The following is a 20827-nucleotide window of genomic DNA, read 5'->3' on the forward strand; positions in this document are numbered from 1 at the left end:
AGAGGGTGGGCTGTTCACTGTGAACAAACAACACTGAGCCCATTACCAAAAGGGAAACGTTTCTTCTGATTTCTTTTGACACCTTTAGATTATTTTAAGGAGCTACTTGGATTATTCGAGCACCACCTGACTGAATGGCTGTTCAGTGGTTGATGAATTAAAATGCAGTGGGCTCTGGAGAGAGTGCATGTGTGCAGTGGATGGACAGCGGCTCCGGTTCACTTTCAACATGAAGAGATTCATCCGTGTGTCGCAGCTGACTGTGATTCTGCTCTACATTCCTCTTGTACAGGTAACTTTATGAGTTCCTTACAAGTTTACCACTGTAAACCGTTACTGCAGTTATTCAAGTCACTGGTTTAGAAATCAGTTAATGTGACGCATTAAATAGTGTTCCTGTCATTCTAATTAATGCAATTAATTGTAACTACTCCAGTTTTATTCTTGTTAGTGCTAAGTTAATATAGATAACAAAAGCAACTGGTATTTACACTGCAAAAAAAAAAAAAAGGTTTCTTAGTATTTTTGTCTTGTTTACTAGTATAAATATATTAATTCTTGAATCAAGATTAATTTTCTGTACAAGTAAAATTACTTAAGATTCAATATTTTGTTAGTTTTTCCTTAAAATAAGCAAAAATATCTGCCAGTGGGGCAAGAAAAACTATCTTGTTTAGCCCCTTCGATTAAGATTATTTTTCTTACCAGAAAAAGCAGTTTTGGTTGTTTAAGGGTTGGGTGTGTGGTGTTTTTTTTTTTTTTTAAACAAAGAAAAGTGACACTAATTTGAACTAAAGTGGAATGAAGATCTGAGATGATTTTATGGTGTTGTTTGACAGCTGTGGTCTTTGTGTGGAAAAGAGTTGCATGAAGATGATTCAGTTTTCAATATGTATTTCTCCTCTTGTGTTTCATACGTGTTTGGAATGTGATGAAAGCCTCATTGCAATGGTGGCAGAGCTGCACGTCTCCTGGCTAAAGTTAGTCCCACTCTTATGGAGATCTGAGACCCTGTGCGCTCTAATTAATGTACAGCTCCTGTGTGTAGGCGTACAAACGGCCCTGACGATGGGTGGGAGCCAGGACTGGCCCACTGACGAGCATCCAGGGCCCTTCAGTCAGGCTCGGTTCAGAGCACAGACACAATGGGAGAATCTCATTCTCGTCTTGTGTGGATGTGCAGAGACGTGCCTGTCCCCGAGTCCGTGTGTCTGCGGACACTAAATAAAAGCAAACGTTCCGTACTGCAAGATGCTCCGGGTTCGAGCCTGTTACCGTGATGACAGACCCAGTTTTAGTGCCGTATGAAAATAGACAAGATTGAATGGCTAATAGCCGTGAGACACACAAGACAACAGTCGAGAACACTTGTGCTGCCCAATTATTTTGTGGAAACTGTGATGCATTCCATTTTTGGGGGATTCTTTGAATGGAAAGTTCAAAAGAACAGCATTTTTCTGAAATAGAAATCTTTTGTTACATTATAAATGTTACATTTACAAACTTTTGATCAATTTAATGCACCAGAGATTAATAAGTGTTAATTTCTTACTGACCCCAAATTATTGAATGGTAGTGTATCACAGTTTCCACAAAAATATTGTGCAGCATAACTGTTTTCAACATTGATAATAATCAGAAATGTTTCTCGAGCAGCAAATCATCATATTAGAATGATTTCTGAAGATCATGTGACACTGAAGAATGGAGTAATGATGCTGAAAATACAGCTGCACATCACAGAAATAAATTATACTTTAACAGAGATTCACACAGAAAACAGCTGTTTTATATTGTAATATTTCAACAACAACAAAATCTGTATTGGAGTAAATACGGTCTTGTTGAGCCGGAATGACTTATTTAAAAACAAAAGCTGAGCTTAACTGCATTTTCTTTCAAGTATTTGGGTACAAACAGTTGCTTTTTTTTCTTTTTCATTTAATACAAAGATGCATTTCAGCTTTTTTTTTCAGATTTTTTTTTTTTTTTGTGTGTGTGTGTGTGATTTGAGTTGCACTTGTATGAAATGTGCTATACAAATAAAGTTGCTTGTTTATTATTATCAATTATCCTTTTTCTTTTAAACAGGTTTTAACCATTCTGGGCAATTCCCACTCCAAAGGTAAGATTATAGGTGGCATGAATGCAAATAAATTCATATTAACAATGTTACGAGAATGTTTTAAATATGAAGTTTTGGATATACAAATTGATTTAAATAACAAATAATACTATATAGATAACTAGTAGGTGGCATTGTGGCCAGTAGGTGGCATTAAGTCTTAGTCACTTAACCTTTCATTCTATCGATTTGTTCAAACAGCGGATTCATTCAGGAATGAAGCAAGTGTCTTTCTGAATGGGAGATTTAATCATTGCAATACATTAATTTTCTGGTCTCTTTATGGTTTTAATTGAGCTTCTCAAGGAAAATGGATCTTGAAGTCCAGAGTTGATGATTCAGTTCTCCTTTATTTATTTTGAGGATTTTATTTATTATGCGTTTTTAGTTGTGGGTGTGGGTGTTTTTTTGTTTTTTTTTCTCATTTATCGATGCTACATATATTTACTACAAATAAAACCAAAAACCATCATTACTTTAGCCAAAATGAACCATGGTTTTGTTAGACTAACCATAGTTTAAACATGGTATTTGTAGTACTCAAACTGGTTACACAAATGGTAATCAATATGCCAAAAATCATGGTTACTACACTTTTACTACAATTGGTTAATTTTCATAAGGGTTGACATGTTCCTACCAATATCCAGCGACTACTAAATTGTCTCTATAGCAATAATTTTTTATCAAACAATTAAATAGGCCTATATGTAACTGTTGTTGTCATTTTGGCCACATCTGAAATATTTCACACCATTGATATTACCTGAGAAGTTGAAAAAATACTCTAGAAAAGTACATCTTTGAAACAGAGCTCATCAGAACACAGAATTAGTTCATAGTAAATAGAGTCTATTTACACCAACTCCGCCCACCATTGTGTGATTAGGACAGTCAACACTGAAAAAAGATACTTAGTACACACCTTCAGTGGCATAGATGGTAATGTGCTTTTTGACACGATCGACCCGAGTTCGAAATCACCAATAGCTGCGTTTCCACTGTCGGGCTTAAAGCGGGCGTGCTAGTGCGTGCCAGGGCCAGTCGCGTTTCCACTGTCACTTCCGGGGCTTGATCGTGCCTCGTCGGGGCTTCCTCGGGGCCAACGGCCAGGGTTTTTTGGCCCGACGAAAACCTTGGGCCAAAGTGGTCCAGCTGGGGCTAGAGGAGTGGTTATGAACAAAGGCGGAGTTTCTTCGCGTCTGGAGAGCGTCAGAGCCGCGGATCATTTCAGAAAAATAACAGCTATACCATCAACATTAAAAACTTTTTAAAGTAAGCTGAGCTAAAAACTCACTTTCAGTCAGCAGCGAGTGTTTAAAACAACGCGATCCGATGTGGATTATATAATCATCATAAAAGGCAGAAATATTTATAAGCGATGTAAAAGACTATGCACGCTAAACATTAACGTTGCCATAATAAACATGGTAAATGCAACCACTTGGAGAAATCAAACGTCAGCTTCTTATTCTCTATCACAATTGTGTATTTATTTAGTAACATATTTTACCTGTCATAAGTCTCGTCTCGAGAGTTTAGCTCCGCGTAGCATGTCATCAAAATATAATAATGATTTTTGTTCGGCAGGTTTTATAAAAATAGAGTTATTATCATTCATTCTAAATGTGACGTATATAGGCTACTGTGGCTTCAAATAAACAGAAACGGTCTCGACTGAATAAGCAGGCTATTTTCATAAGCGTTAAAAATAAATAAATAAAATAAAAATACATTTATTTCTGTGTGATTAATTTTGAGTCCTGATAAATTGATTCATTATGCTCAATGTATCACTAATACTAAAACATCGATGCTTTTGAATTTGAATATTTAACAAAGCATGCAAATAAAGGCCGCTGTTATCATGTTCGTTTTGTGATCGCGCTAGTTCCAGTGACTTATTTCCTAGTTTTCTTATAACTTCTCTTTGTTGGAGAAATGATGGGGTTGCATGACGTTGTTCCTGAGAGGCGTGTAAAGGGCGGGTTTTAGTGACGCGCAGCGGAGCTTCAGGCCCGACTGTGGAAACGCTGCGCTATTCTGGCCTCGTGCTACTGGCCCGAGGCTATTAGCCCCGCCCGGCCCGTTTTAAGCACTGGCTCGCACTGGCCCGACAGTGGAAAAGCGGCTACTGACAAACTTTTTTTTTTCTCCCTTTTTTTAAATCTCATATCCCATCGGAAAGGCACTTATTTTAAATAAAAATGAAGGACATAATCAGTTGAAAATAAAGTATTGGGTGGTTGTAGGGAGGGCTTTATTGCCCCAATGAGGTGGCATCCATTTAATAATTTGAATTGAAATTATAATTTACACTAAATACGTTATAATTCCGTACTGTTTTAATTGTGTACAATACTGAGGTGCAGATTGCCACTATTTGCAATAAGTAGTATAAATTAGCAGAAAATCTTGCTATTTTAACAGTGTAAATGGAATAAATGGAATATTATCTATTTGCACTTAGTGTAAATAGAATCCACCGCTGCCATTAGTTAAACACAAAATTATTCACTGTATCGAAGCCCTCCAATCAGAGCTCCTATCGCGAATCATTTGATTCAGTTCGGAACTTTGGAGTGGGTTCGCGAATCATTTCGAGAATTGAATGATTCGTGATTAGCGCTCTGAAGTCCAGATCTGATATAATGGTTAAAGAATCATTGTCTACAGTAGATTGGTTTGTGGATCTTTTCATTCAAATCGGAATCTCAGTCCGTGTATAGTGAATCTTTATCGTTTTTCTACAATGGTTAACCTATGGTTAGTGTTGCAAAACCATGGTTAATTTGCTGTGTTTTTTTTTTTTTTTTTTTTTTTTTTTTTTTTTTTTTTTTTGTGGGGTAATTATTTGATGGACATGCTAACATTTAAAAAAAAAAACATATTTTATGAATTGATTATGTTGGCTAAAAGTGTCTGGCAAAAGTGAGAGTAAGGGGAGAGCAGGACACAGCCTAACACTTGACTTTCATAGTTTGTATTAATCCACACAGGGTTCAGAATATAAATTTCATTAATTTCACACTTGTCTAGTATAAATACTGTATGTTGCTTTGTTTCATAATTAGTGTATACATTTTTCCTTGTGTGTGTGTGTGTGTGTGTGTGTGTTCAGTGATGCTGTTCCCCGAGGCGTGGGGCCGCAGTCAGTGTCGTTCTCTGGAGCGGATGGTGGAGGTGGAGCAGGAGTATCCCGGAGGAGTGGAGCACATCTACAGTCCCGGCTGCGTGCCACTGCTGCGCTGCTCCGGATGCTGCAATGATGACAAACTGTCCTGTTTCCCCGCCAGCACACACAACATCAGCATCCAGGCACAGACACTGTCACCTCAGTCACATACGCTGCTCGAAGATAAGAATCTTCACACAGCTGTTTTCATGAACAGCAGTTCATAGTCACTAAACATCAACAAAAACATCCGGCTGACTTCTGAACACGAAAACTAAAGCTAAAACCATAAAGTAGTTGCATGTAATTAATTAAAAAAAAATGTTGACTGAAATAAAATAAATACATTTTATTTCCGGAACCTTCCTCTTTTTTATTTAACTTCATGTGCTAAATGAACTAGAACTAAAAATGAATAAAACACTTATTATTATTTAGATATTTTCAATTGTGCATTTGTTGTGTTTATAACGGCAACAACAAATGAACCAATCAAACCAAGGTTTATTTATTATTGAGCACTTTTTTTAAAACAACCATTGTTTTCTAAACTGCTGTACAAGCATAATCGAAGTAAAAAAAATTTACACACAACATAAATAACAAACAATAACACTAACCAAATACATAAAAACAGTTCTCAAGCTGGGTTAAATGCCTGAGCATAAAAATAAGTTTTAAGACTGGATTTAAAAACAGCAATGTTTGTGCCAGCCTAACATTTAGAGGCAAGTTATTCCAAAGCTTTGGGGCTGCAACAACAAAAGCTCGCTCACCCCTGCTTTTCAGTTAAAGTAAGCGGTCAGCGGACCTTAGTGCTCTCGATGGGTCATACAGCTGTATGAAATCAGAAATGTAACTTGGTGCCAGTCCATTTTATGACTTATAAACAAAAACCTAAAAATCAATTCTAAAACGAACAGGAAGCCAATGAAAAGAAGCCAGTATTGGTATAATTTGTTTGCACTTGTTAACTCTTAAGTTTGCTAACTTGCTCCCTGTTAACAGATGAGCAGCAGCATTTTGTACCATTTGTAAACATATATATGTATGTATGTATATGTGTGTGTTTCCTTGACTACTACTGAGTTCTTAGATTCCTTTGAGCCAATCACTATGCCCTGTTTAATGGATATAGTCACAACGCTGAAGGCTACAGCTTACTCTTTGGTTATTGTTTCCACACATTTTTTTAAATATATTTTTGACTGTTTTGGGAGATGGATTTTGTAATATGTAAATAAGAGTTTTCTCATTGGCTCTGTCCTGAGCTTTCGTTGCTTTGGTAAGACCGATCTTGAAAAAGCCCAATTTGGACACAACTGTTTTAACTAATTTCAGACCTCTCTCTAAATTACCTTTTATAGCAAACATTTTAGAGAAATCAGTACTTTTGCAATTACAAAAATGTCTGGACACAAACAATATTTTTGAGACGTTTCATGAAAAATCATAGCACTGAGTCTGCCTTACTAAGAGTGTTACATGACATTCTGTTGTCGGTTGATTTAGGGGATTCGGTTATTCTAGTTTTATTGGACCTGAGTGCTGCATTTGATACAGCTGACCACACCATTCTTATTTTTTACGTCTTGAACAATGTGTTGGTATTCGATGCCAAGCCATAAGCTGGTTTAAATCCTTAATTTGTGATAGAACCTTCTCAGTAGGCATCGGAAATACGGTTTCTTCAGTTGCTCCTCTGACTTGTGGTGTTCCCCAAGGGTCTATTCTCGCCCCAACCCTGTTTTCTTTGTAAATGCTTCTGCTAGGTAATTTCTTTAGGAAACAGTGAGTGTCATTTCATGTTTATGCAGATGATACACAAATATATCTACCTCTGAAGCAAAAAGACATGAAAGGGTTAGGAAATCTGTTTGTAGGTTGAGAGGACATAAGATCTTGATGTCTTCAAATTTCTTATGCTTAAGTTCTAGTAAAACAGAATTTTAAGTTATTGGCATTTGTTTTTAAATCCTTAAATGACCTGGCACCCTCTTATCTGTCTGACTTATTAAAAGAAAATAAGCCAACAAGATGTCTGTGACTGACAATAAACTACTTTTCGGCTCATCCTAGATCACGGCTAAAGTTAAGTGGGGATCGTGCGTTTGCAATAGTTGGGCCGAGGCTATGGAATAACCTTCCTTTATCTGTGAAAGCATCAAATTCAGTCTATGATTTTAAAACTAAGCTGAAAACCTATTTTCTTACCTTGGATTTTTAAACTTTATTATTTTTCTGGATTTTATTTGTTATTTTTTCCCTTTTCCTGGCTTTTTATTCTGTTTGTACAGCACTATGGTCAACTGCTGTTGTTTATCAGTGCTTAATAAATACATGTAAATTATATATAGACACAATATACATACAATATTGTGAAATATTTTTACTATTTAAAATCCCTGCTTTTTATTTATATATATTTTAAACTGTAATTTGTTTCTGTGATGTGCAGCTGTATTTTCAGCATCATTACTCCAGTCTTCAGTGTCACATGATCTTCAGAAATCATTCTAATATGATGATCTGCTGCTCAAGAAACATTTCTGATTATTATTATTATGATTTATATTATTATAGAACTGAGTGCATTTTTTTTCTAGATTCTTTGATAATGAAAAATCCAAAGATCAGCATTTATCTGAAATAAAAAGTTTTTGCACCATTATACACTACACCATTCAAAAACTCGGAGTCAGTATATATTTTTTTATTTTTAAATTTTTAAAACTTTAAATAAAATTTAAAAAATCAAACTGTTATTTAAAACTATTATTGTACTAAAATAACACAGATATTTTTATGGTGATTTAGGAGCTTGAAGCTCACGGACCTTTTGTGAAATGGAAAAAAAAAACTGCATGAAAGTCTTCTCTAAAATTCTAACTTTTGTATAACTTATTTATAATACTTATAATTTATTTTTCTATCTATCTATCTATCTATCTATCTATCTATCTATCTATCTATGTATCTGTATATCTATTATTTATTTATTTGGATGAGCTATTCCTTCATGTTTTGATGTCGAATGCTCTGTGTTCTTCATCAGCTGTTGAGAATAACTCCGGCGGTGAGGAGCAGAGAGTACGTGCTGCTTTCCTTTCTGGAGCACCAGAGCTGTGAGTGCAGGTACATCAGTCACGTCACTGCCCTCACTCTCGTCTAGCTTTCTGTTTATTTATCTGACTCACTTTCTGTCATCCAGGCCCAGGCGACACCACCTGAGAAATCAGCAGTGAGTACTGATTGATTGAGTGATTGATTGAGTGATTGATGTGTAAATGACAGAAGTAAAGGCTCAGAATGCTCTTCCTCAGCAGAAGGAGGCGGAAGGGCAAACGCAGGAGGAGACGGAGAGGAGGACGGATGAGGATTGAGACGCAGCCGGGGTCAGCCACACACTCGCATCAGTGCATCACGTTCACTCATTAGTGCTCATGTGTGTGTGTCCAGGGGCCCATGCATACACCACTAGTCCTAAGAAGTTAGTGGTCTAATTTGTTTTCTGCAAGACTGGTCATAACTGTTTCAAGTCAGTTACAAGAAGGCAGACTGGCCCCAGTTTCAATCAGAAAAGTGAAAGATATCTTGGCTAACTGCTAGTTGTTCTGAAGACACGGTCTTTACAGTAGTGTCTGTGTTCAGGAGTTGATCTCTTTTTTTTTTTTTTACCTTGATGAAGGTGTTTTGTTTTTACATACATATGTGCCATCTATTTATGTCAAATATTTTAATAATTAAGTAAAAAGTAATTCTCAGTGAAATATGTTACACCTGTACTGTATATTCAACTCAAATATATCAAAAAAGTAGATGTAAATAAAATCTGCTAGAATAGATTTGAAATAATGACCATCACAGCAAATGTATTTATATTCGCCGTTACAAGCAGCTAGTGTCTGTAGACATTAAAGGGGTCATATGATGCGATTTCAGTTTTTCCTTTCTCTTTGGAGTGTTACAAGCTCTTGGTGCATGAAGAAGATCTGCAAAGTTACAAAGACTAAAGTCTCAAACCCAAAGAGATATTCTTTATCAAAGTTAAGACTCTGCCACGCCCCCCTAAAACGGCTCATTCAAACACGCCCCCACATGTCTACATCACTATGTGGAAATATTTGCGTTATGCTGCCCAGATGTTCACGCAAAGAAAGAAGGTGTGGTTTCAGTAGCACAGTTAGTGTTGAAGCAGTCATGTCAGGGAGGTGCTGTGTGTATCTAGACGAAAGCAAAAGCACTTTATTTGGTCTTCTGAAAGTAGATGCATTTAGGAATCTTTAAGATTACTTACAACAGAACAGCAACGCACTGTGGACGACCGTTTCTTGAAGCTGGGAGAGGAGGTCATTCTGAATTTGCTATGACAATCTGGCGCTTCTGAATCAGCTACTGTAAGTGTGTTTTGCTGTTAGTTTAAGTATTTGCTATTGACTGTGCCTTGTGTGTGTGTGTGTGTGTGTGTGTGTGTGTGTGTGTGTGTGTGTGAGAGAGAGAGAGAGAGAGAGACACACAGTGGAGTCAGCTGTCTTAACCGTCCGTGGCTTGTGTACTGCAAACACATAGGAGCTTCATCACTGTGTCTGTCACGAGACTCTGTTCCTCTTTCAGCTTGAACTGATGATAAAACTAAGGACATTATCAACTGTCTTTACATTTATTCTGAAAGATGAAGCTTGCGATTATGGAAAGGGGCGTTACATTTCTGACAAGTGCTTGCAGTGTTCGGCCAATCACAATGCATTGGGTCAGCTGGCCAATCAGAGCAGACTGCGCTTGTCAGAAGGCGTTTGAGAGAGGAGGGGCATAGAGGACCTACAATAATGTACAGTATTTGAAAAATAATGTGTTTTTTGAACATTAAAGCATGTCAACATATTCTGTTACACCAAATACACAAAATAATGATCTTTAAAAAAGCATCATATGACCCCTTTAAAGGCATTTAATAAAGGCATTAACTTATATAAATACTTAATAAATTTTTACACCTTAAAGGCATTTAATAAAGGCATTAAATATTATATATATATATAGATATATATATATATATATATATATATATATATAAATGTTATTATTGTTGTTGTTGTTGTTGTTGTTATTATATTTATTATTAGTCATTTTAGTATTTTAATACTAAATTATTATTATTTTATTATTATAAAATTATAATTATAATAATAATAATAATTATTATTATTATTATTGATGTTGTTGTTACTATTATTACTATTATTATTATTATTATTTATATATTTTAAATTGCATTTATTTATATTACAATACAGGAAGCAATAGTATCTGAAAGTCAGTCTTTAAAGCTCTAATTTAGTAATTTTATTCAATCTCTCTCTCGCGTGCTCTCTCTCACTATATTATCCTATTATAATTTTTTTTATTAAATTTTAATTATTATTAGTGACTGAAAACTATTCAAATTAATTAAAACCATTTATTTAATAAACTTTCTTTTTTTAAATGTGTATATTTTTATTGTATTTATATTCAGCAAGAGTGTCTGTAGTGACATATTTTTTATATCCATTTATATAAAAATATTTTATTTTATTTTATTTATTATTAATCATTGTAGTCCTTTACTATTTTAAAGATTTATTTCTATACAAAATGCTCATTATTATTATTATTATTATATGTATTTAATATTTATATATTTTCATAATATTTAATTTATTTATTACTTCATTCATTTTGTGTGTGTGTGTGTGTGTGTGTGTGTGTGTGTGTGTGTGTGTGTGTGTGTGTGTGTCTGTGTGTGTCTGTGTGTGTGTGTGTGTCTGTGTGTGTGTGTGTGTGTGTGTGTGTGTGTGTGTGTGTGTGTGTGTGTGTGTGCCCTGCTGTAGATATGGTGATCATTATGGCAGATAGGCACAGTCTCCATTCATCACACCATCACTTCTGGATCAGGATCAGGATGAGTATCAGCACAAACCCTGCTGTGGCTTCTAGAGATCAACACACACTGTGTTTACACTGACTGCATGGATCACAGACTGTCCCTGAGAAACGAGTGTCAGTAAAGCTGCTGAACTGAAGGACACAGAGCTCATCATCAGTGAGCAAATGTGAAATACCTCAGTGCTGCTGTACAGTTAACTCCACAGTCTGGGAGATGTACAGTAGAAATACAAAAAACAATGCAATGCATGTTCATATCCCCATATGTGTCTTAATGTATTTTATAAAATAATAAACTCACACTATTTAAAGAAATGAAATTATTTGTTTTATTTCATCAGAATGGAGTGAGTGAATTTCCTGTACATTTACAACAGAGGACTGTTAAGTCATTTCTCAAAGGTTTTATTGGTGTTATATAACACAAGAGACTGGAGAATATTTGACTTTTCGTCACTCCTCGGTTGAACACAATGTTCTCACGTCGCGCGACAGTCACGTTTTATAGCTTTAATGCTTGGATCACTGACCAATGCGAGGCGCGCGTGGACAATGAAGCAACGCCCACAGTCTCCATAAAAGGAAAGCCCATTAAACAAAAGCAGCAGCGGAATTCCGACAAGCCCCGCCTCCTGCGCCAGGCTTGGCCAGTCGGAGCGGTTTAGTAGCCTCCGATTGGATGAGATCGCAAGTCATTCCGTAGCGATGGCGTCACGTCAAAGAATCCAACGTAAATATAGCGAAAGAATTAACCGAACGCGCTCTCGCGAGTTTAACGGACGCTTTCTATTTAGCCGTTAAGATGAATATTAATTTATTAACGCTTCATTAATGTCAAACGTCCCCCTGAGGGCGGGGCTTGTGGGAATCGCGCGCAGGTCTCGTGTACGGCACCGTGTAGCGTGTTTTGCGTTTTTAACGCTTCATTAATGTCAAACGTCCCAATGCTGTTCTAACGCTTTATATCCGAGGAGGACTGCAGATAGAGCGTGTTTTTATCGTCTCCTGGCGGTCCCCGGTTCCCGGATGAAGTCACGGTCATCGCGACACACGCACGTAAGTCGTTTCCGTTCGTTCGCGGTCTCTGAATGAACGAATGTCGCTCGAGTGAACGTTTACGTGCTTCTGAGGGGACACTAAACGGCAGGCCTGTGTTTAATGGCGCTGGCCGCTTTGCTTTGGCCAGTATCGCGATGTGGTGCGCGTGAAAGCCTGACGTTTAGACACCAAACTTTTCTCTTTTAATGTAACGTACTTCTACTACGACAAGCATCGATATCTGATGTTTGACAGGTAACGATTGATTGGAGCTGCTGGAGATCAAGTAGGTCAGCTGGTCACGCCGTACCCGGTGACGTCATGACGCTCGGCCCACACAATGATAAGACTATCCTCCTGAGACCCAGCAGTTGAGTTTTTGTCTCTGTAGTTATATTTATATTATATTTCAGTGAATTCCTCTGAGACTGGCACGCCACAGTTGTATGTCTGGATATTCTGTAAAGAGCACATTCAGTTTAGAAGTTTCATCATGACCACTCCCTCTTTGATAAATTGTACATCCTTATGGAAATATGATGATATTTTGTGATTATCATTTAAGTGTGATTCATTTTCAGATTGTGGGAAAATGTTTTCAAATCAAAATATGACTTCCTGTTATGAGGCAGGATATTGATTTCATACCAGGAATAAAAGCTTGTTTATTATACATTTTGAATTTGATAGAAATTGAATTTGGATATAGGTTTTATTTTTTTTTTTTTTTTTTTTTTTTTTTTTTTATGTGGTATGTGTTGATAAAGGCCTTGATAACGGCCGAAACCTCATTTTAATCAATAAAGTTTCATCTCTTCAAGAGTGAGTGCTGCACCTTTTTCAGTTGATACATTTCTATGAAATATTAGATATTATTATTTTTTATAGATTTAGTGTTTGTCTTTTCAGTAGTGAGTTATTTATATTTTTTATTTGATATTATTATAAAAATCCTTTTAGTATGATGAGACGTTTTTATTATTTATTTTCATCTTATTTATTTATTTTTTGTTAGTAATTAGCAATATTTTTTATTAGTTTTTTTCTGTTTTTGTTTTAAGTGTATTAAAGTTTTTAGCAATTTTGTGTTTTTGTAATTTTTTATTATTAATTAGAATTTTAGCTTAAGTTATGTTAGTACATCAAGTTAAACTGAATAAAGATATACTGCTAGAGAAAATAAAATAAATTTATATTTTTATACTTTATTTCCGTTAACAGTTCAATTTAATTTCAGGTGATGAAAGTTGTTGTTGTTTTAGTTAACTGTAACAACCCTGGATGCAAATATTGGTATGTCTTTAACTTAACATCAATTCAGTTTTTGTAAAAAAAAATCGATATTTTGACTACAATGCCATTTTTTTTTTGAATACTGCAGTTTTTTTACTTAATGTTCATTCTAGTTTATACAAACTACATTTATAGAAACATAATAAGTAACATGGATGCATCAGCATATATAAATAATATTGAGATTTTATTAATATTTTGAATCCGTTTTCACTTTTGCAACTTTTATTATAATTATTATTATCATTTAAAAATATACCAGTATAGTTTTTTAATTCATTTTTATTTTATTTTTTTGTTTTGTTTTTTCTTTTTTCTGTATTTCTTTTATTTCTTCTTTTCTCAGTTTTAGGTTTAGTTATTTTAGTTATTAGAGGCTTTAGGTTTTATATTTGATTATTTTTCTTTCAGTAAAATTTATTTCATTTGATTTTTAGTTAACTGTAATAACCCTGATAATAATAACACATAAGTCCTGTTTGTCTAATAATTCTTCATTAATATTTGCACTGAAAAGCTGTTTTAAAAGTGTAACTGTCCTGAGTGTGCTGTCTGGTGTTTCAGGCGCACACGGTGGAACAGGATGAGCACGAGGCTGAAGGATGAAGGTCACATGAGAGCCATGGCCAGGTTTAAAAACAAAAGGATGGAAAACTCCAAGCCGGAGTCTGAGAGGGACTCGGGCTTCTCAGGTGTGTAAGGAGAGCTTTAGACTCTCTTTTGTAGGTAAATGAAGTGTTTGAGATGATGTTCACGTGTGTGTTTCCGGCAGACGGCGGCTCGGTGGATCAGACGGACACAGACGATGTGTCACGGTCGTCCTCACGATCGTCGCAGCTGACCGCAGTGGTTGGTGGAGCTCTGCAGGGCCTCTCGCCAATGATCTTCATGAACAATGTGGTTCTAAAGCAGGTGAACTTCAGACCTTCTGCGTTTGCTTTTGTCCTCATGGGTCCTTGTGATTTTTCAGATGAATTCCAATTTAATGTTTTGCCACGATTTAATTTTTTAGATGGCGATTTTGAATAAAAATATAATCAAATGTTAGATTTAGACACTTTTGACACTTTTCTTTAGCTAGAGGTTTAATGCAGAACAAGTTACTTGAATCATATTGTAGTCATATGATTGCATGCATGTATGTAATGTTCAGTGTGTGTGTGCGTATATATTCTGAAGTGACTGTTTTCACTATTTAATATTGTTTTATTTTATGCAATAACGACTCAATCTTCATAATGCAGTCATACTATTTAGAATTATAATAACAGCAATCCCTAACATTTTATTTTAATGCTTTATCTGCAGTCTGGTGAAAACCCTTCGTCTTTGAAGCCCTGGGCCTTCAGTCCGGCGGTGGAAGTGGTTCCGCAGCCTCAGGTGGTCTTCCTTCAACCCGTCGTCCCGCAAAAATCCACCTCGGTGCCAAAGGGACCCCTGTCTAAACGCCGTCGGCACAGAAAGTACCTCCCCATCCTCAAATCCTACCCCAAAATCGCTCCTCATCCTGGAGATGCGGCTCATAAGAGCAGCAGCAGCAGCTCCGCTGGTAGTTCCAGCTCCTCTTCATCAGTCAAGAGCTCGTCTTCCTCTTGCGGTCAGAAAGACTCGTCTGCCAGCGTGCAATCACCCAGCGCTCTTCCTGCATCCGTCGAGTCACATGCGACCGAACGCAGACCCGAATCCGCAGACGGCTCCCTGCAGACGCTGGCATTTAATGCACAATCCATTGATACGGACAACAAGATAAAGCGCTTCTGCAACACTTACAACATCCTCAGCAAGTCAGGCTTGCTGGACATCACGCTGCGCACAAAAGAGTTGATCCGGCAGAACCGGCGGACGCAGACGGAGCTGGATCGCCTGCGCGAACACACCAACCTGTTCATGGAAGCGCTGCAGACGGGAGACTCGGCGACCTGGAGCAAGCTGCAGACGAGCATGCAAGAGGAGGACAAAGGGAAAGACAGGACGCTGCGAGACGAAGAGAAACGGAAGTGAGACATTTATATGTGAGGCATTTAATAAACATGCAACTTCTGACTATATCTTAAGGTCAAAACAATGCCAGAGTTGTGCGGCGTTGTTCAGACTATATGTGACCCTGGAGAGCAAAACCAGTCATAAAGGGGTGATTTTTTTTTTTAAATCTGAAAACTGAATAAATCATCTCTCCATTGATGTATGGTTTGTTAGGAGGACAATATTTGTCTAAGATACAACTATTCGAAAATCTGGAATCTGAGGGAGCAAAAAAATCTAAATATTGAGAAAATCACCTTTAAAGTTGTTCAAATGTATATTACTAATCAAAAATTAAGTTTTGATATATTTACGGTATGAAATTTACTAAATATCTTCATGGAACATGATCTTTACTTAATATCCTAATGATTTTTGGCATAAAAGAGAAATGTATAATTGTGACCCATACAATGTATCGTTGTCTATTGTTACAAATATACCTGTGCTACTTATGACTGTTTCTGTGCTGCAGGGACACATATGGTTGTGCGTTCACTCTTTAATAAGCTTCAGCCTTAACCTAGTTCAGTGCATAAGCTCTTTACACTCCTGCTGTCATTTTCAACCCTTATGTTTCAAAGTTTTGGGTGAATGAATTTGGACTCTCAAACAAACATTAGTATTAGGCCTCTTTTATGTGAGACATGAGCAGATTTTGTCAGATCTAGCTGAAGACCTACGGTAGATCGTATTTTTGTGCATCACAGAATGAGACGATATGCAAAAACACAGATCAAGTATGTGGCACAGCCGTTTTGTGTCATTTCTCATAGCAATTATGAGTAATTATGAAAAATGGTTCATTGCAGACTGTCAAAAGTAGGATAGGCTGCAGCCCTTCCCATCATCTGACCTCTATTCTCCAACATGACTTTGTGTTTTTATTAAAGTTATGTAGGATCTTGTCCTTAAAACAAAAGCATCAGAATGAATCTGGTCTTTCAGAGAAGCACAATGTCCAGCTCATATTTTACCCCAAAATCAAAAGAAAAATGAATAAGAATTTAAATTTCTGTTCTGTTTTAGGACCAATAAGGCAAGACACTACAGAAGAACAGGGTAAATTTAAAAAATACATTAAGACAATTAAATTAATTGAAGTTTTTTGAAATGTTATGTTTACATTTGCATAATATTATTACAGAATATAGAGAGGAATAAAACTGTAAGTTTAGGTGTGTGTGTGTGTAATTGTGATAAAGTGGAGAAACAAACTAATTATGAGAAAATGGCCTAAAATTAAGAAGTGCAAATAGATAAAGTGTAAAAATTAAACCAGGTGAATGATATATGAACAAACCCCTCAGTAAAAATCTTAAGAATATAGTTAGGAATAAAACTCTAAGTTTTGGTGTATGTAAGTGCTGCTGAAGTGGAGAAACAAACTTGAAGAGTATATAAATATGCATTTTCGCCATGTTTTTAGGAATAAAATGTTATATAAATAAGTGTGAATGTTATATGAACAAACCCCTCAGTAAAAATCTTAAGAATATAGAGAGGAATAAAACTCTAAGTTTTGGTGTATGTAAGTGCTGCTGAAGTGGAGGAAAAACTTTTAAAGATATATACTTTAATTGAAATCTATAGTAAAATAATCTTTAGTTTGTTTTTTGTTTTATTTTCTTTCCACTTGTTTTATTTAAAGTAGTGTTATATAAATATATAGTTATTTACACTTTTTTATTTATTTATTTTTTTTTACAGCTAAAGATAGCTGGAAGCAACACCCATAACATTTTCACATGTCTGCACCCATTTTTTACCTGAAGAATAAGGTGGATAAAAGCCAAGTAGAGCTTTAAACCGACCAGGTTTTGTCTGTAGTGTCTTGCCTTCTGATTTAATGTCATTTCACTTACAGTACACTGTGCCTCCAGTTTCAAATACAGTTTTCTTTCTCTTGATTTTTATTTGAAATGTGACTGGCTCATGTTCTGTGGGGTCCATATCTGTATTATTGAGAACTTATAAGGTGAATTGTTTTTATAGCCATATTGTTTTGTTTTATTAGATCAGTGGGTCGTTTTTTGTGCGATGTGATCATTTATGGTGACTCAGAGATTCAGTTTTATCGTGAGGAGTGTTGGATGAGTTCATTCAGTCTTATTTTGGACAAGTGCTGCGAGTCTGTCAGACAAGAACACATCAGTGATCCTTTGTTTGTGTGATGATGAATAATGAATAATGTTCTCTGCGGTTATCAGCTCTCATCTTGCCTTACTCAATGAAGTTTCATTCTTCAAGATTTCTTTGGCAGCTACTCATTACCACTAGCTCATAAATCATTGATTTAATTCCAGGAGCTTGTTTTGCATGTGTAGGTGCACATATGTCATATGGCTTACATATTCCATGTGCACAGGAAGGTTTTTTCTTAGGGGTGTTCTTGTGATTCACATGCATGTGCTTTAACAGCTGTATACAGTACAGTCGAGAGTAGAAACGGCAGGTGTTTTAGGACATAGGACTGTTTTCTAGTGAAGCTTGTTTCCACAACAGAATAAAAAAAAATACAAAAGTTTTTTTTTTTTTTTCAATTCTGAGGAAAAAAGTCTGAAGTGCGAGTTGTTAACTTAGAAATCAGACTTTTCTTAGAATTTCTATATGTTAAGTCAGAATTGTGAGATGAAAATTTAGAATTGCAATGTTAACTCGCAATTTACAGTTTATAACCTGCAATAGAGATATAAACTCACAGAAGAAAAGTCTAAATAACGAGATTAAGTTGCAATTTAGAATTTATAACTCACATTAAAAAACTAAGATATTAACTCACTTTTCTATAAAGAAATGTCCGAATTATGAGATGTTTATAATGTTTCAGTAAAGATAGAAATGTTTACTCGCAATTCTAAAAAGAAAAAATATCTTGCAATTCTGAGTTTAAATATCACAGTGCAGACTTAATTTGCAATTCTGATATGAAAAGTCAAATGTTGTAAGATAAAAAGTTGCAATAACCGTTTTATTTCTTTAATCCATGGCTTCCATAGTTTTCATGTGTTGGTGTTTCCTGACACTAATTGCCTTGTGTGTTAATGGCAGTCTAAGCTTTTTTTTTTGTAAAAACAATCAAACAAACAAACAAAAACCTTTTATAAGCCAGCAGTTTTGATGAAGCTTTCCGTGTGTTTAGCTGTCTGATCATCTCTGCAGATTTGATTCAGAGCACAATAAACATCATGAAGCAGCATTAAAGAATGTTTTTGAATCATTTCAAAGCCAGAAGGGCTTCAAATGTGACGTCTGCTAAAGACGAGCCTCTTATTCTGAACTATAATCTACTAAAACAATGAATTTAGAGAGGCAATCATCTGATTCTGGCTGTTGCTCTTATTACTGATATTTGTTATTCCTGTCTTTTGTAAGTATAATAATAATATGCCGTTTTGTGTATGAAGATGTTTTTGTATTTTTCTTTGCTGTTCAGTAGATAATCCTCACATTTGTGGTTGTGAGTACAGACGGATAGACGTGTGAGTACAGCAGAAGTGTGAATGGTTTTTTGTGTCATAACCGCTCAATCCTGTTCATCTGTGTGCTCTTACATTAATCCAGCATTATATTGACTTACAATCATCAGTAATACATGATGTTCTAGATCATCTTCAGTTCATCTTTCAAACAGGATATGAATAAACATTTCTCAGCTGTACAAAACCAAAGCTGTGGCTATATGTTCATTTACTGATTCTTTGTTGTTTTTTGTTCTTTTTACATTGTTACTTTTTTTTCCACTCTTTAACTTTTAAGACATGTTTTACTGAATAATACACTGTAAAATGTTTTCATTTATGTCATAAAGTTATTAAAATAATTTTAATTGTCAAATGTGTCCCTGAATCTCCTCAGCACCATTCTGTGTCAGTGTCAATACAAATAAAATAAAAATATATGAAAATAATACAAATATAAATAAAATCAAATGCTTGCTTTTAAAACTAAAAACATCGTGATAAATAAAATTCACATTAAATATTTTAAAAAAGGCAAAGAAATATTTCTGATTTTCATTTACTTTTAACTTGTTCTAAAATAAGCAAAAATGGGGGGGGGGGGGGGCAAAAATTGTATAAACATATTAAAAAAATAGTTTTTTTTTTTTTTAAAAATGGCAAAAAAAACAAACAAATCATAAATCTAAATTAATACAAAAATAACTATAATTAAAATAAAAATGGAAAATAAAATGTTATATTAAAATTAATTTGGTAACATCTTACTGTAAATTTAAAAAGAATATTTAAGAAAAAATATTACTGTAATATAATTATGTGTATTGTTTTCTGATTCAGAAAAAAAAAGTAAAAAAAAAAAAAAGTTGTCTTTCAGAAAGAATCTGTTCAAAGAATCGGTTCAAAAGAATCAGAGAATCAGGCATCGTGAGCGAAGAAAGCCGCTAATGATGCCTGATTCGCGTTCTTTTGAACCGATTCTTTTAACGATTCACTTTACGGATTCACAAAGTGCATCGCTCAACGAAAAGCAGCTCATTTTTGGCTAATTTACCATAACACGAATCAAGAGTCCTTCTTCACCCAGAAGTACATTCCTCCTCGCGCGAACCGGAAGTGCTCTCCGTCTGTCTTCGTGTTTGTGTTTAGCTCCGCTAGCGGCTCCAGAACACCGCGATGAAGGTACACAGAGCTGATAAAGACGAGTGTGTGACATAAACATCATCATCCAGACGTGTGTGAGGTGTTTGATTGTGTGAGAGAATGCTGTGCTTCATTATGACAAGTGCTTCGTATTCATAAGCCTTCATTAGTGATAATATCAGACCTCTTGTTGATAAAGAGTGTGAGTTGGGGTTTGTTAGTTTGTGAACGATTTAAAAGCTTGTTAACTTCATTTCTGATCTGTTCATCATTATTTAAGAGTTTATGCAAATCGTTCGCTATATATTCAGTCATATGTGATTTTGTGAATATGTAACTTTGACTGGGTCTGGGGTCACGTGTGTTTATTACTGTCACTGTACACTGCGTGTTTTGGGGCTGTGCTCATTAGTATGCTAATGTGTCGGTGACGTCACGCAGGCGTCATGACGTCGCGTCTGAGGATGGACAGCAGCTGCGCGCTGGTGAGACGCTCGTCTGTTAATCTTCAGTGACACACTGCTGGGGTGCTTCATCTTCACGTGCTCTCTCTCTCTCTGTCTCTCTCTGTGTGTGTGTGTGTGTGTGTGTGTGTGTGTGTGGACAGGTCACTCTCTGCTGAACCCATGCTTTCTGATGAACTTG

General features: G+C 35.7%; 3 protein-coding genes across 12 annotated transcripts in view; all 3 read left to right on the forward strand.

Annotated features, from left to right (window-relative positions):
* Window positions 1-11542, forward strand: pgfa (placental growth factor a). 8 transcript variants are annotated; one of them, XM_042746675.1, is made up of 7 exons: window positions 1-292; window positions 2092-2125; window positions 5247-5443; window positions 8356-8435; window positions 8512-8541; window positions 8627-8790; window positions 11171-11542. In XM_042746675.1, exons 1-6 carry the CDS (start codon window positions 188-190, stop codon window positions 8736-8738), a joined length of 558 nt encoding a protein of 185 aa, XP_042602609.1. In that variant the 5' UTR covers window positions 1-187; the 3' UTR covers window positions 8739-8790; window positions 11171-11542. The 8 variants fall into 8 exon arrangements, with proteins under 8 accessions (XP_042602609.1, XP_042602614.1, XP_042602616.1 ...); XM_042746680.1 differs by having other exon boundaries at window positions 8356-8425; window positions 8624-8790; XM_042746682.1 differs by having other exon boundaries at window positions 8356-8425.
* A 621-nt stretch (window positions 11543-12163) lies between these two features.
* Window positions 12164-15737, forward strand: cipcb (CLOCK-interacting pacemaker b). 2 transcript variants are annotated; one of them, XM_042746684.1, is made up of 5 exons: window positions 12164-12281; window positions 12519-12633; window positions 14121-14248; window positions 14329-14468; window positions 14865-15737. In XM_042746684.1, exons 3-5 carry the CDS (start codon window positions 14140-14142, stop codon window positions 15555-15557), a joined length of 942 nt encoding a protein of 313 aa, XP_042602618.1. In that variant the 5' UTR covers window positions 12164-12281; window positions 12519-12633; window positions 14121-14139; the 3' UTR covers window positions 15558-15737. The 2 variants fall into 2 exon arrangements, with proteins under 2 accessions (XP_042602618.1, XP_042602617.1); XM_042746683.1 differs by lacking the exon at window positions 12519-12633.
* Window positions 15738-20067: 4330 nt separating this feature from the next.
* Window positions 20068-20827, forward strand: part of LOC109108133 (zinc finger protein 410-like) — a 12795-nt gene continuing 12035 nt past the window's right edge. The window contains exons 1-3 of one of the 2 annotated variants that reach the window (XM_042746189.1): window positions 20068-20221; window positions 20624-20667; window positions 20790-20827. The exon at window positions 20790-20827 is cut by the window's right edge and continues 14 nt beyond it. In XM_042746189.1, the coding sequence (XP_042602123.1) occupies window positions 20809-20827 (19 nt within the window). In that variant the 5' untranslated portion in view covers window positions 20068-20221; window positions 20624-20667; window positions 20790-20808. The remainder of the gene's footprint in view (window positions 20222-20623; window positions 20668-20789) is intronic. The other variant, XM_019121310.2, reaches the window with a different exon arrangement.

The sequence above is a fragment of the Cyprinus carpio genome, chromosome B20 (genome assembly GCF_018340385.1).
Source record: "Cyprinus carpio isolate SPL01 chromosome B20, ASM1834038v1, whole genome shotgun sequence".
NCBI lineage: Eukaryota > Metazoa > Chordata > Actinopteri > Cypriniformes > Cyprinidae > Cyprinus > Cyprinus carpio.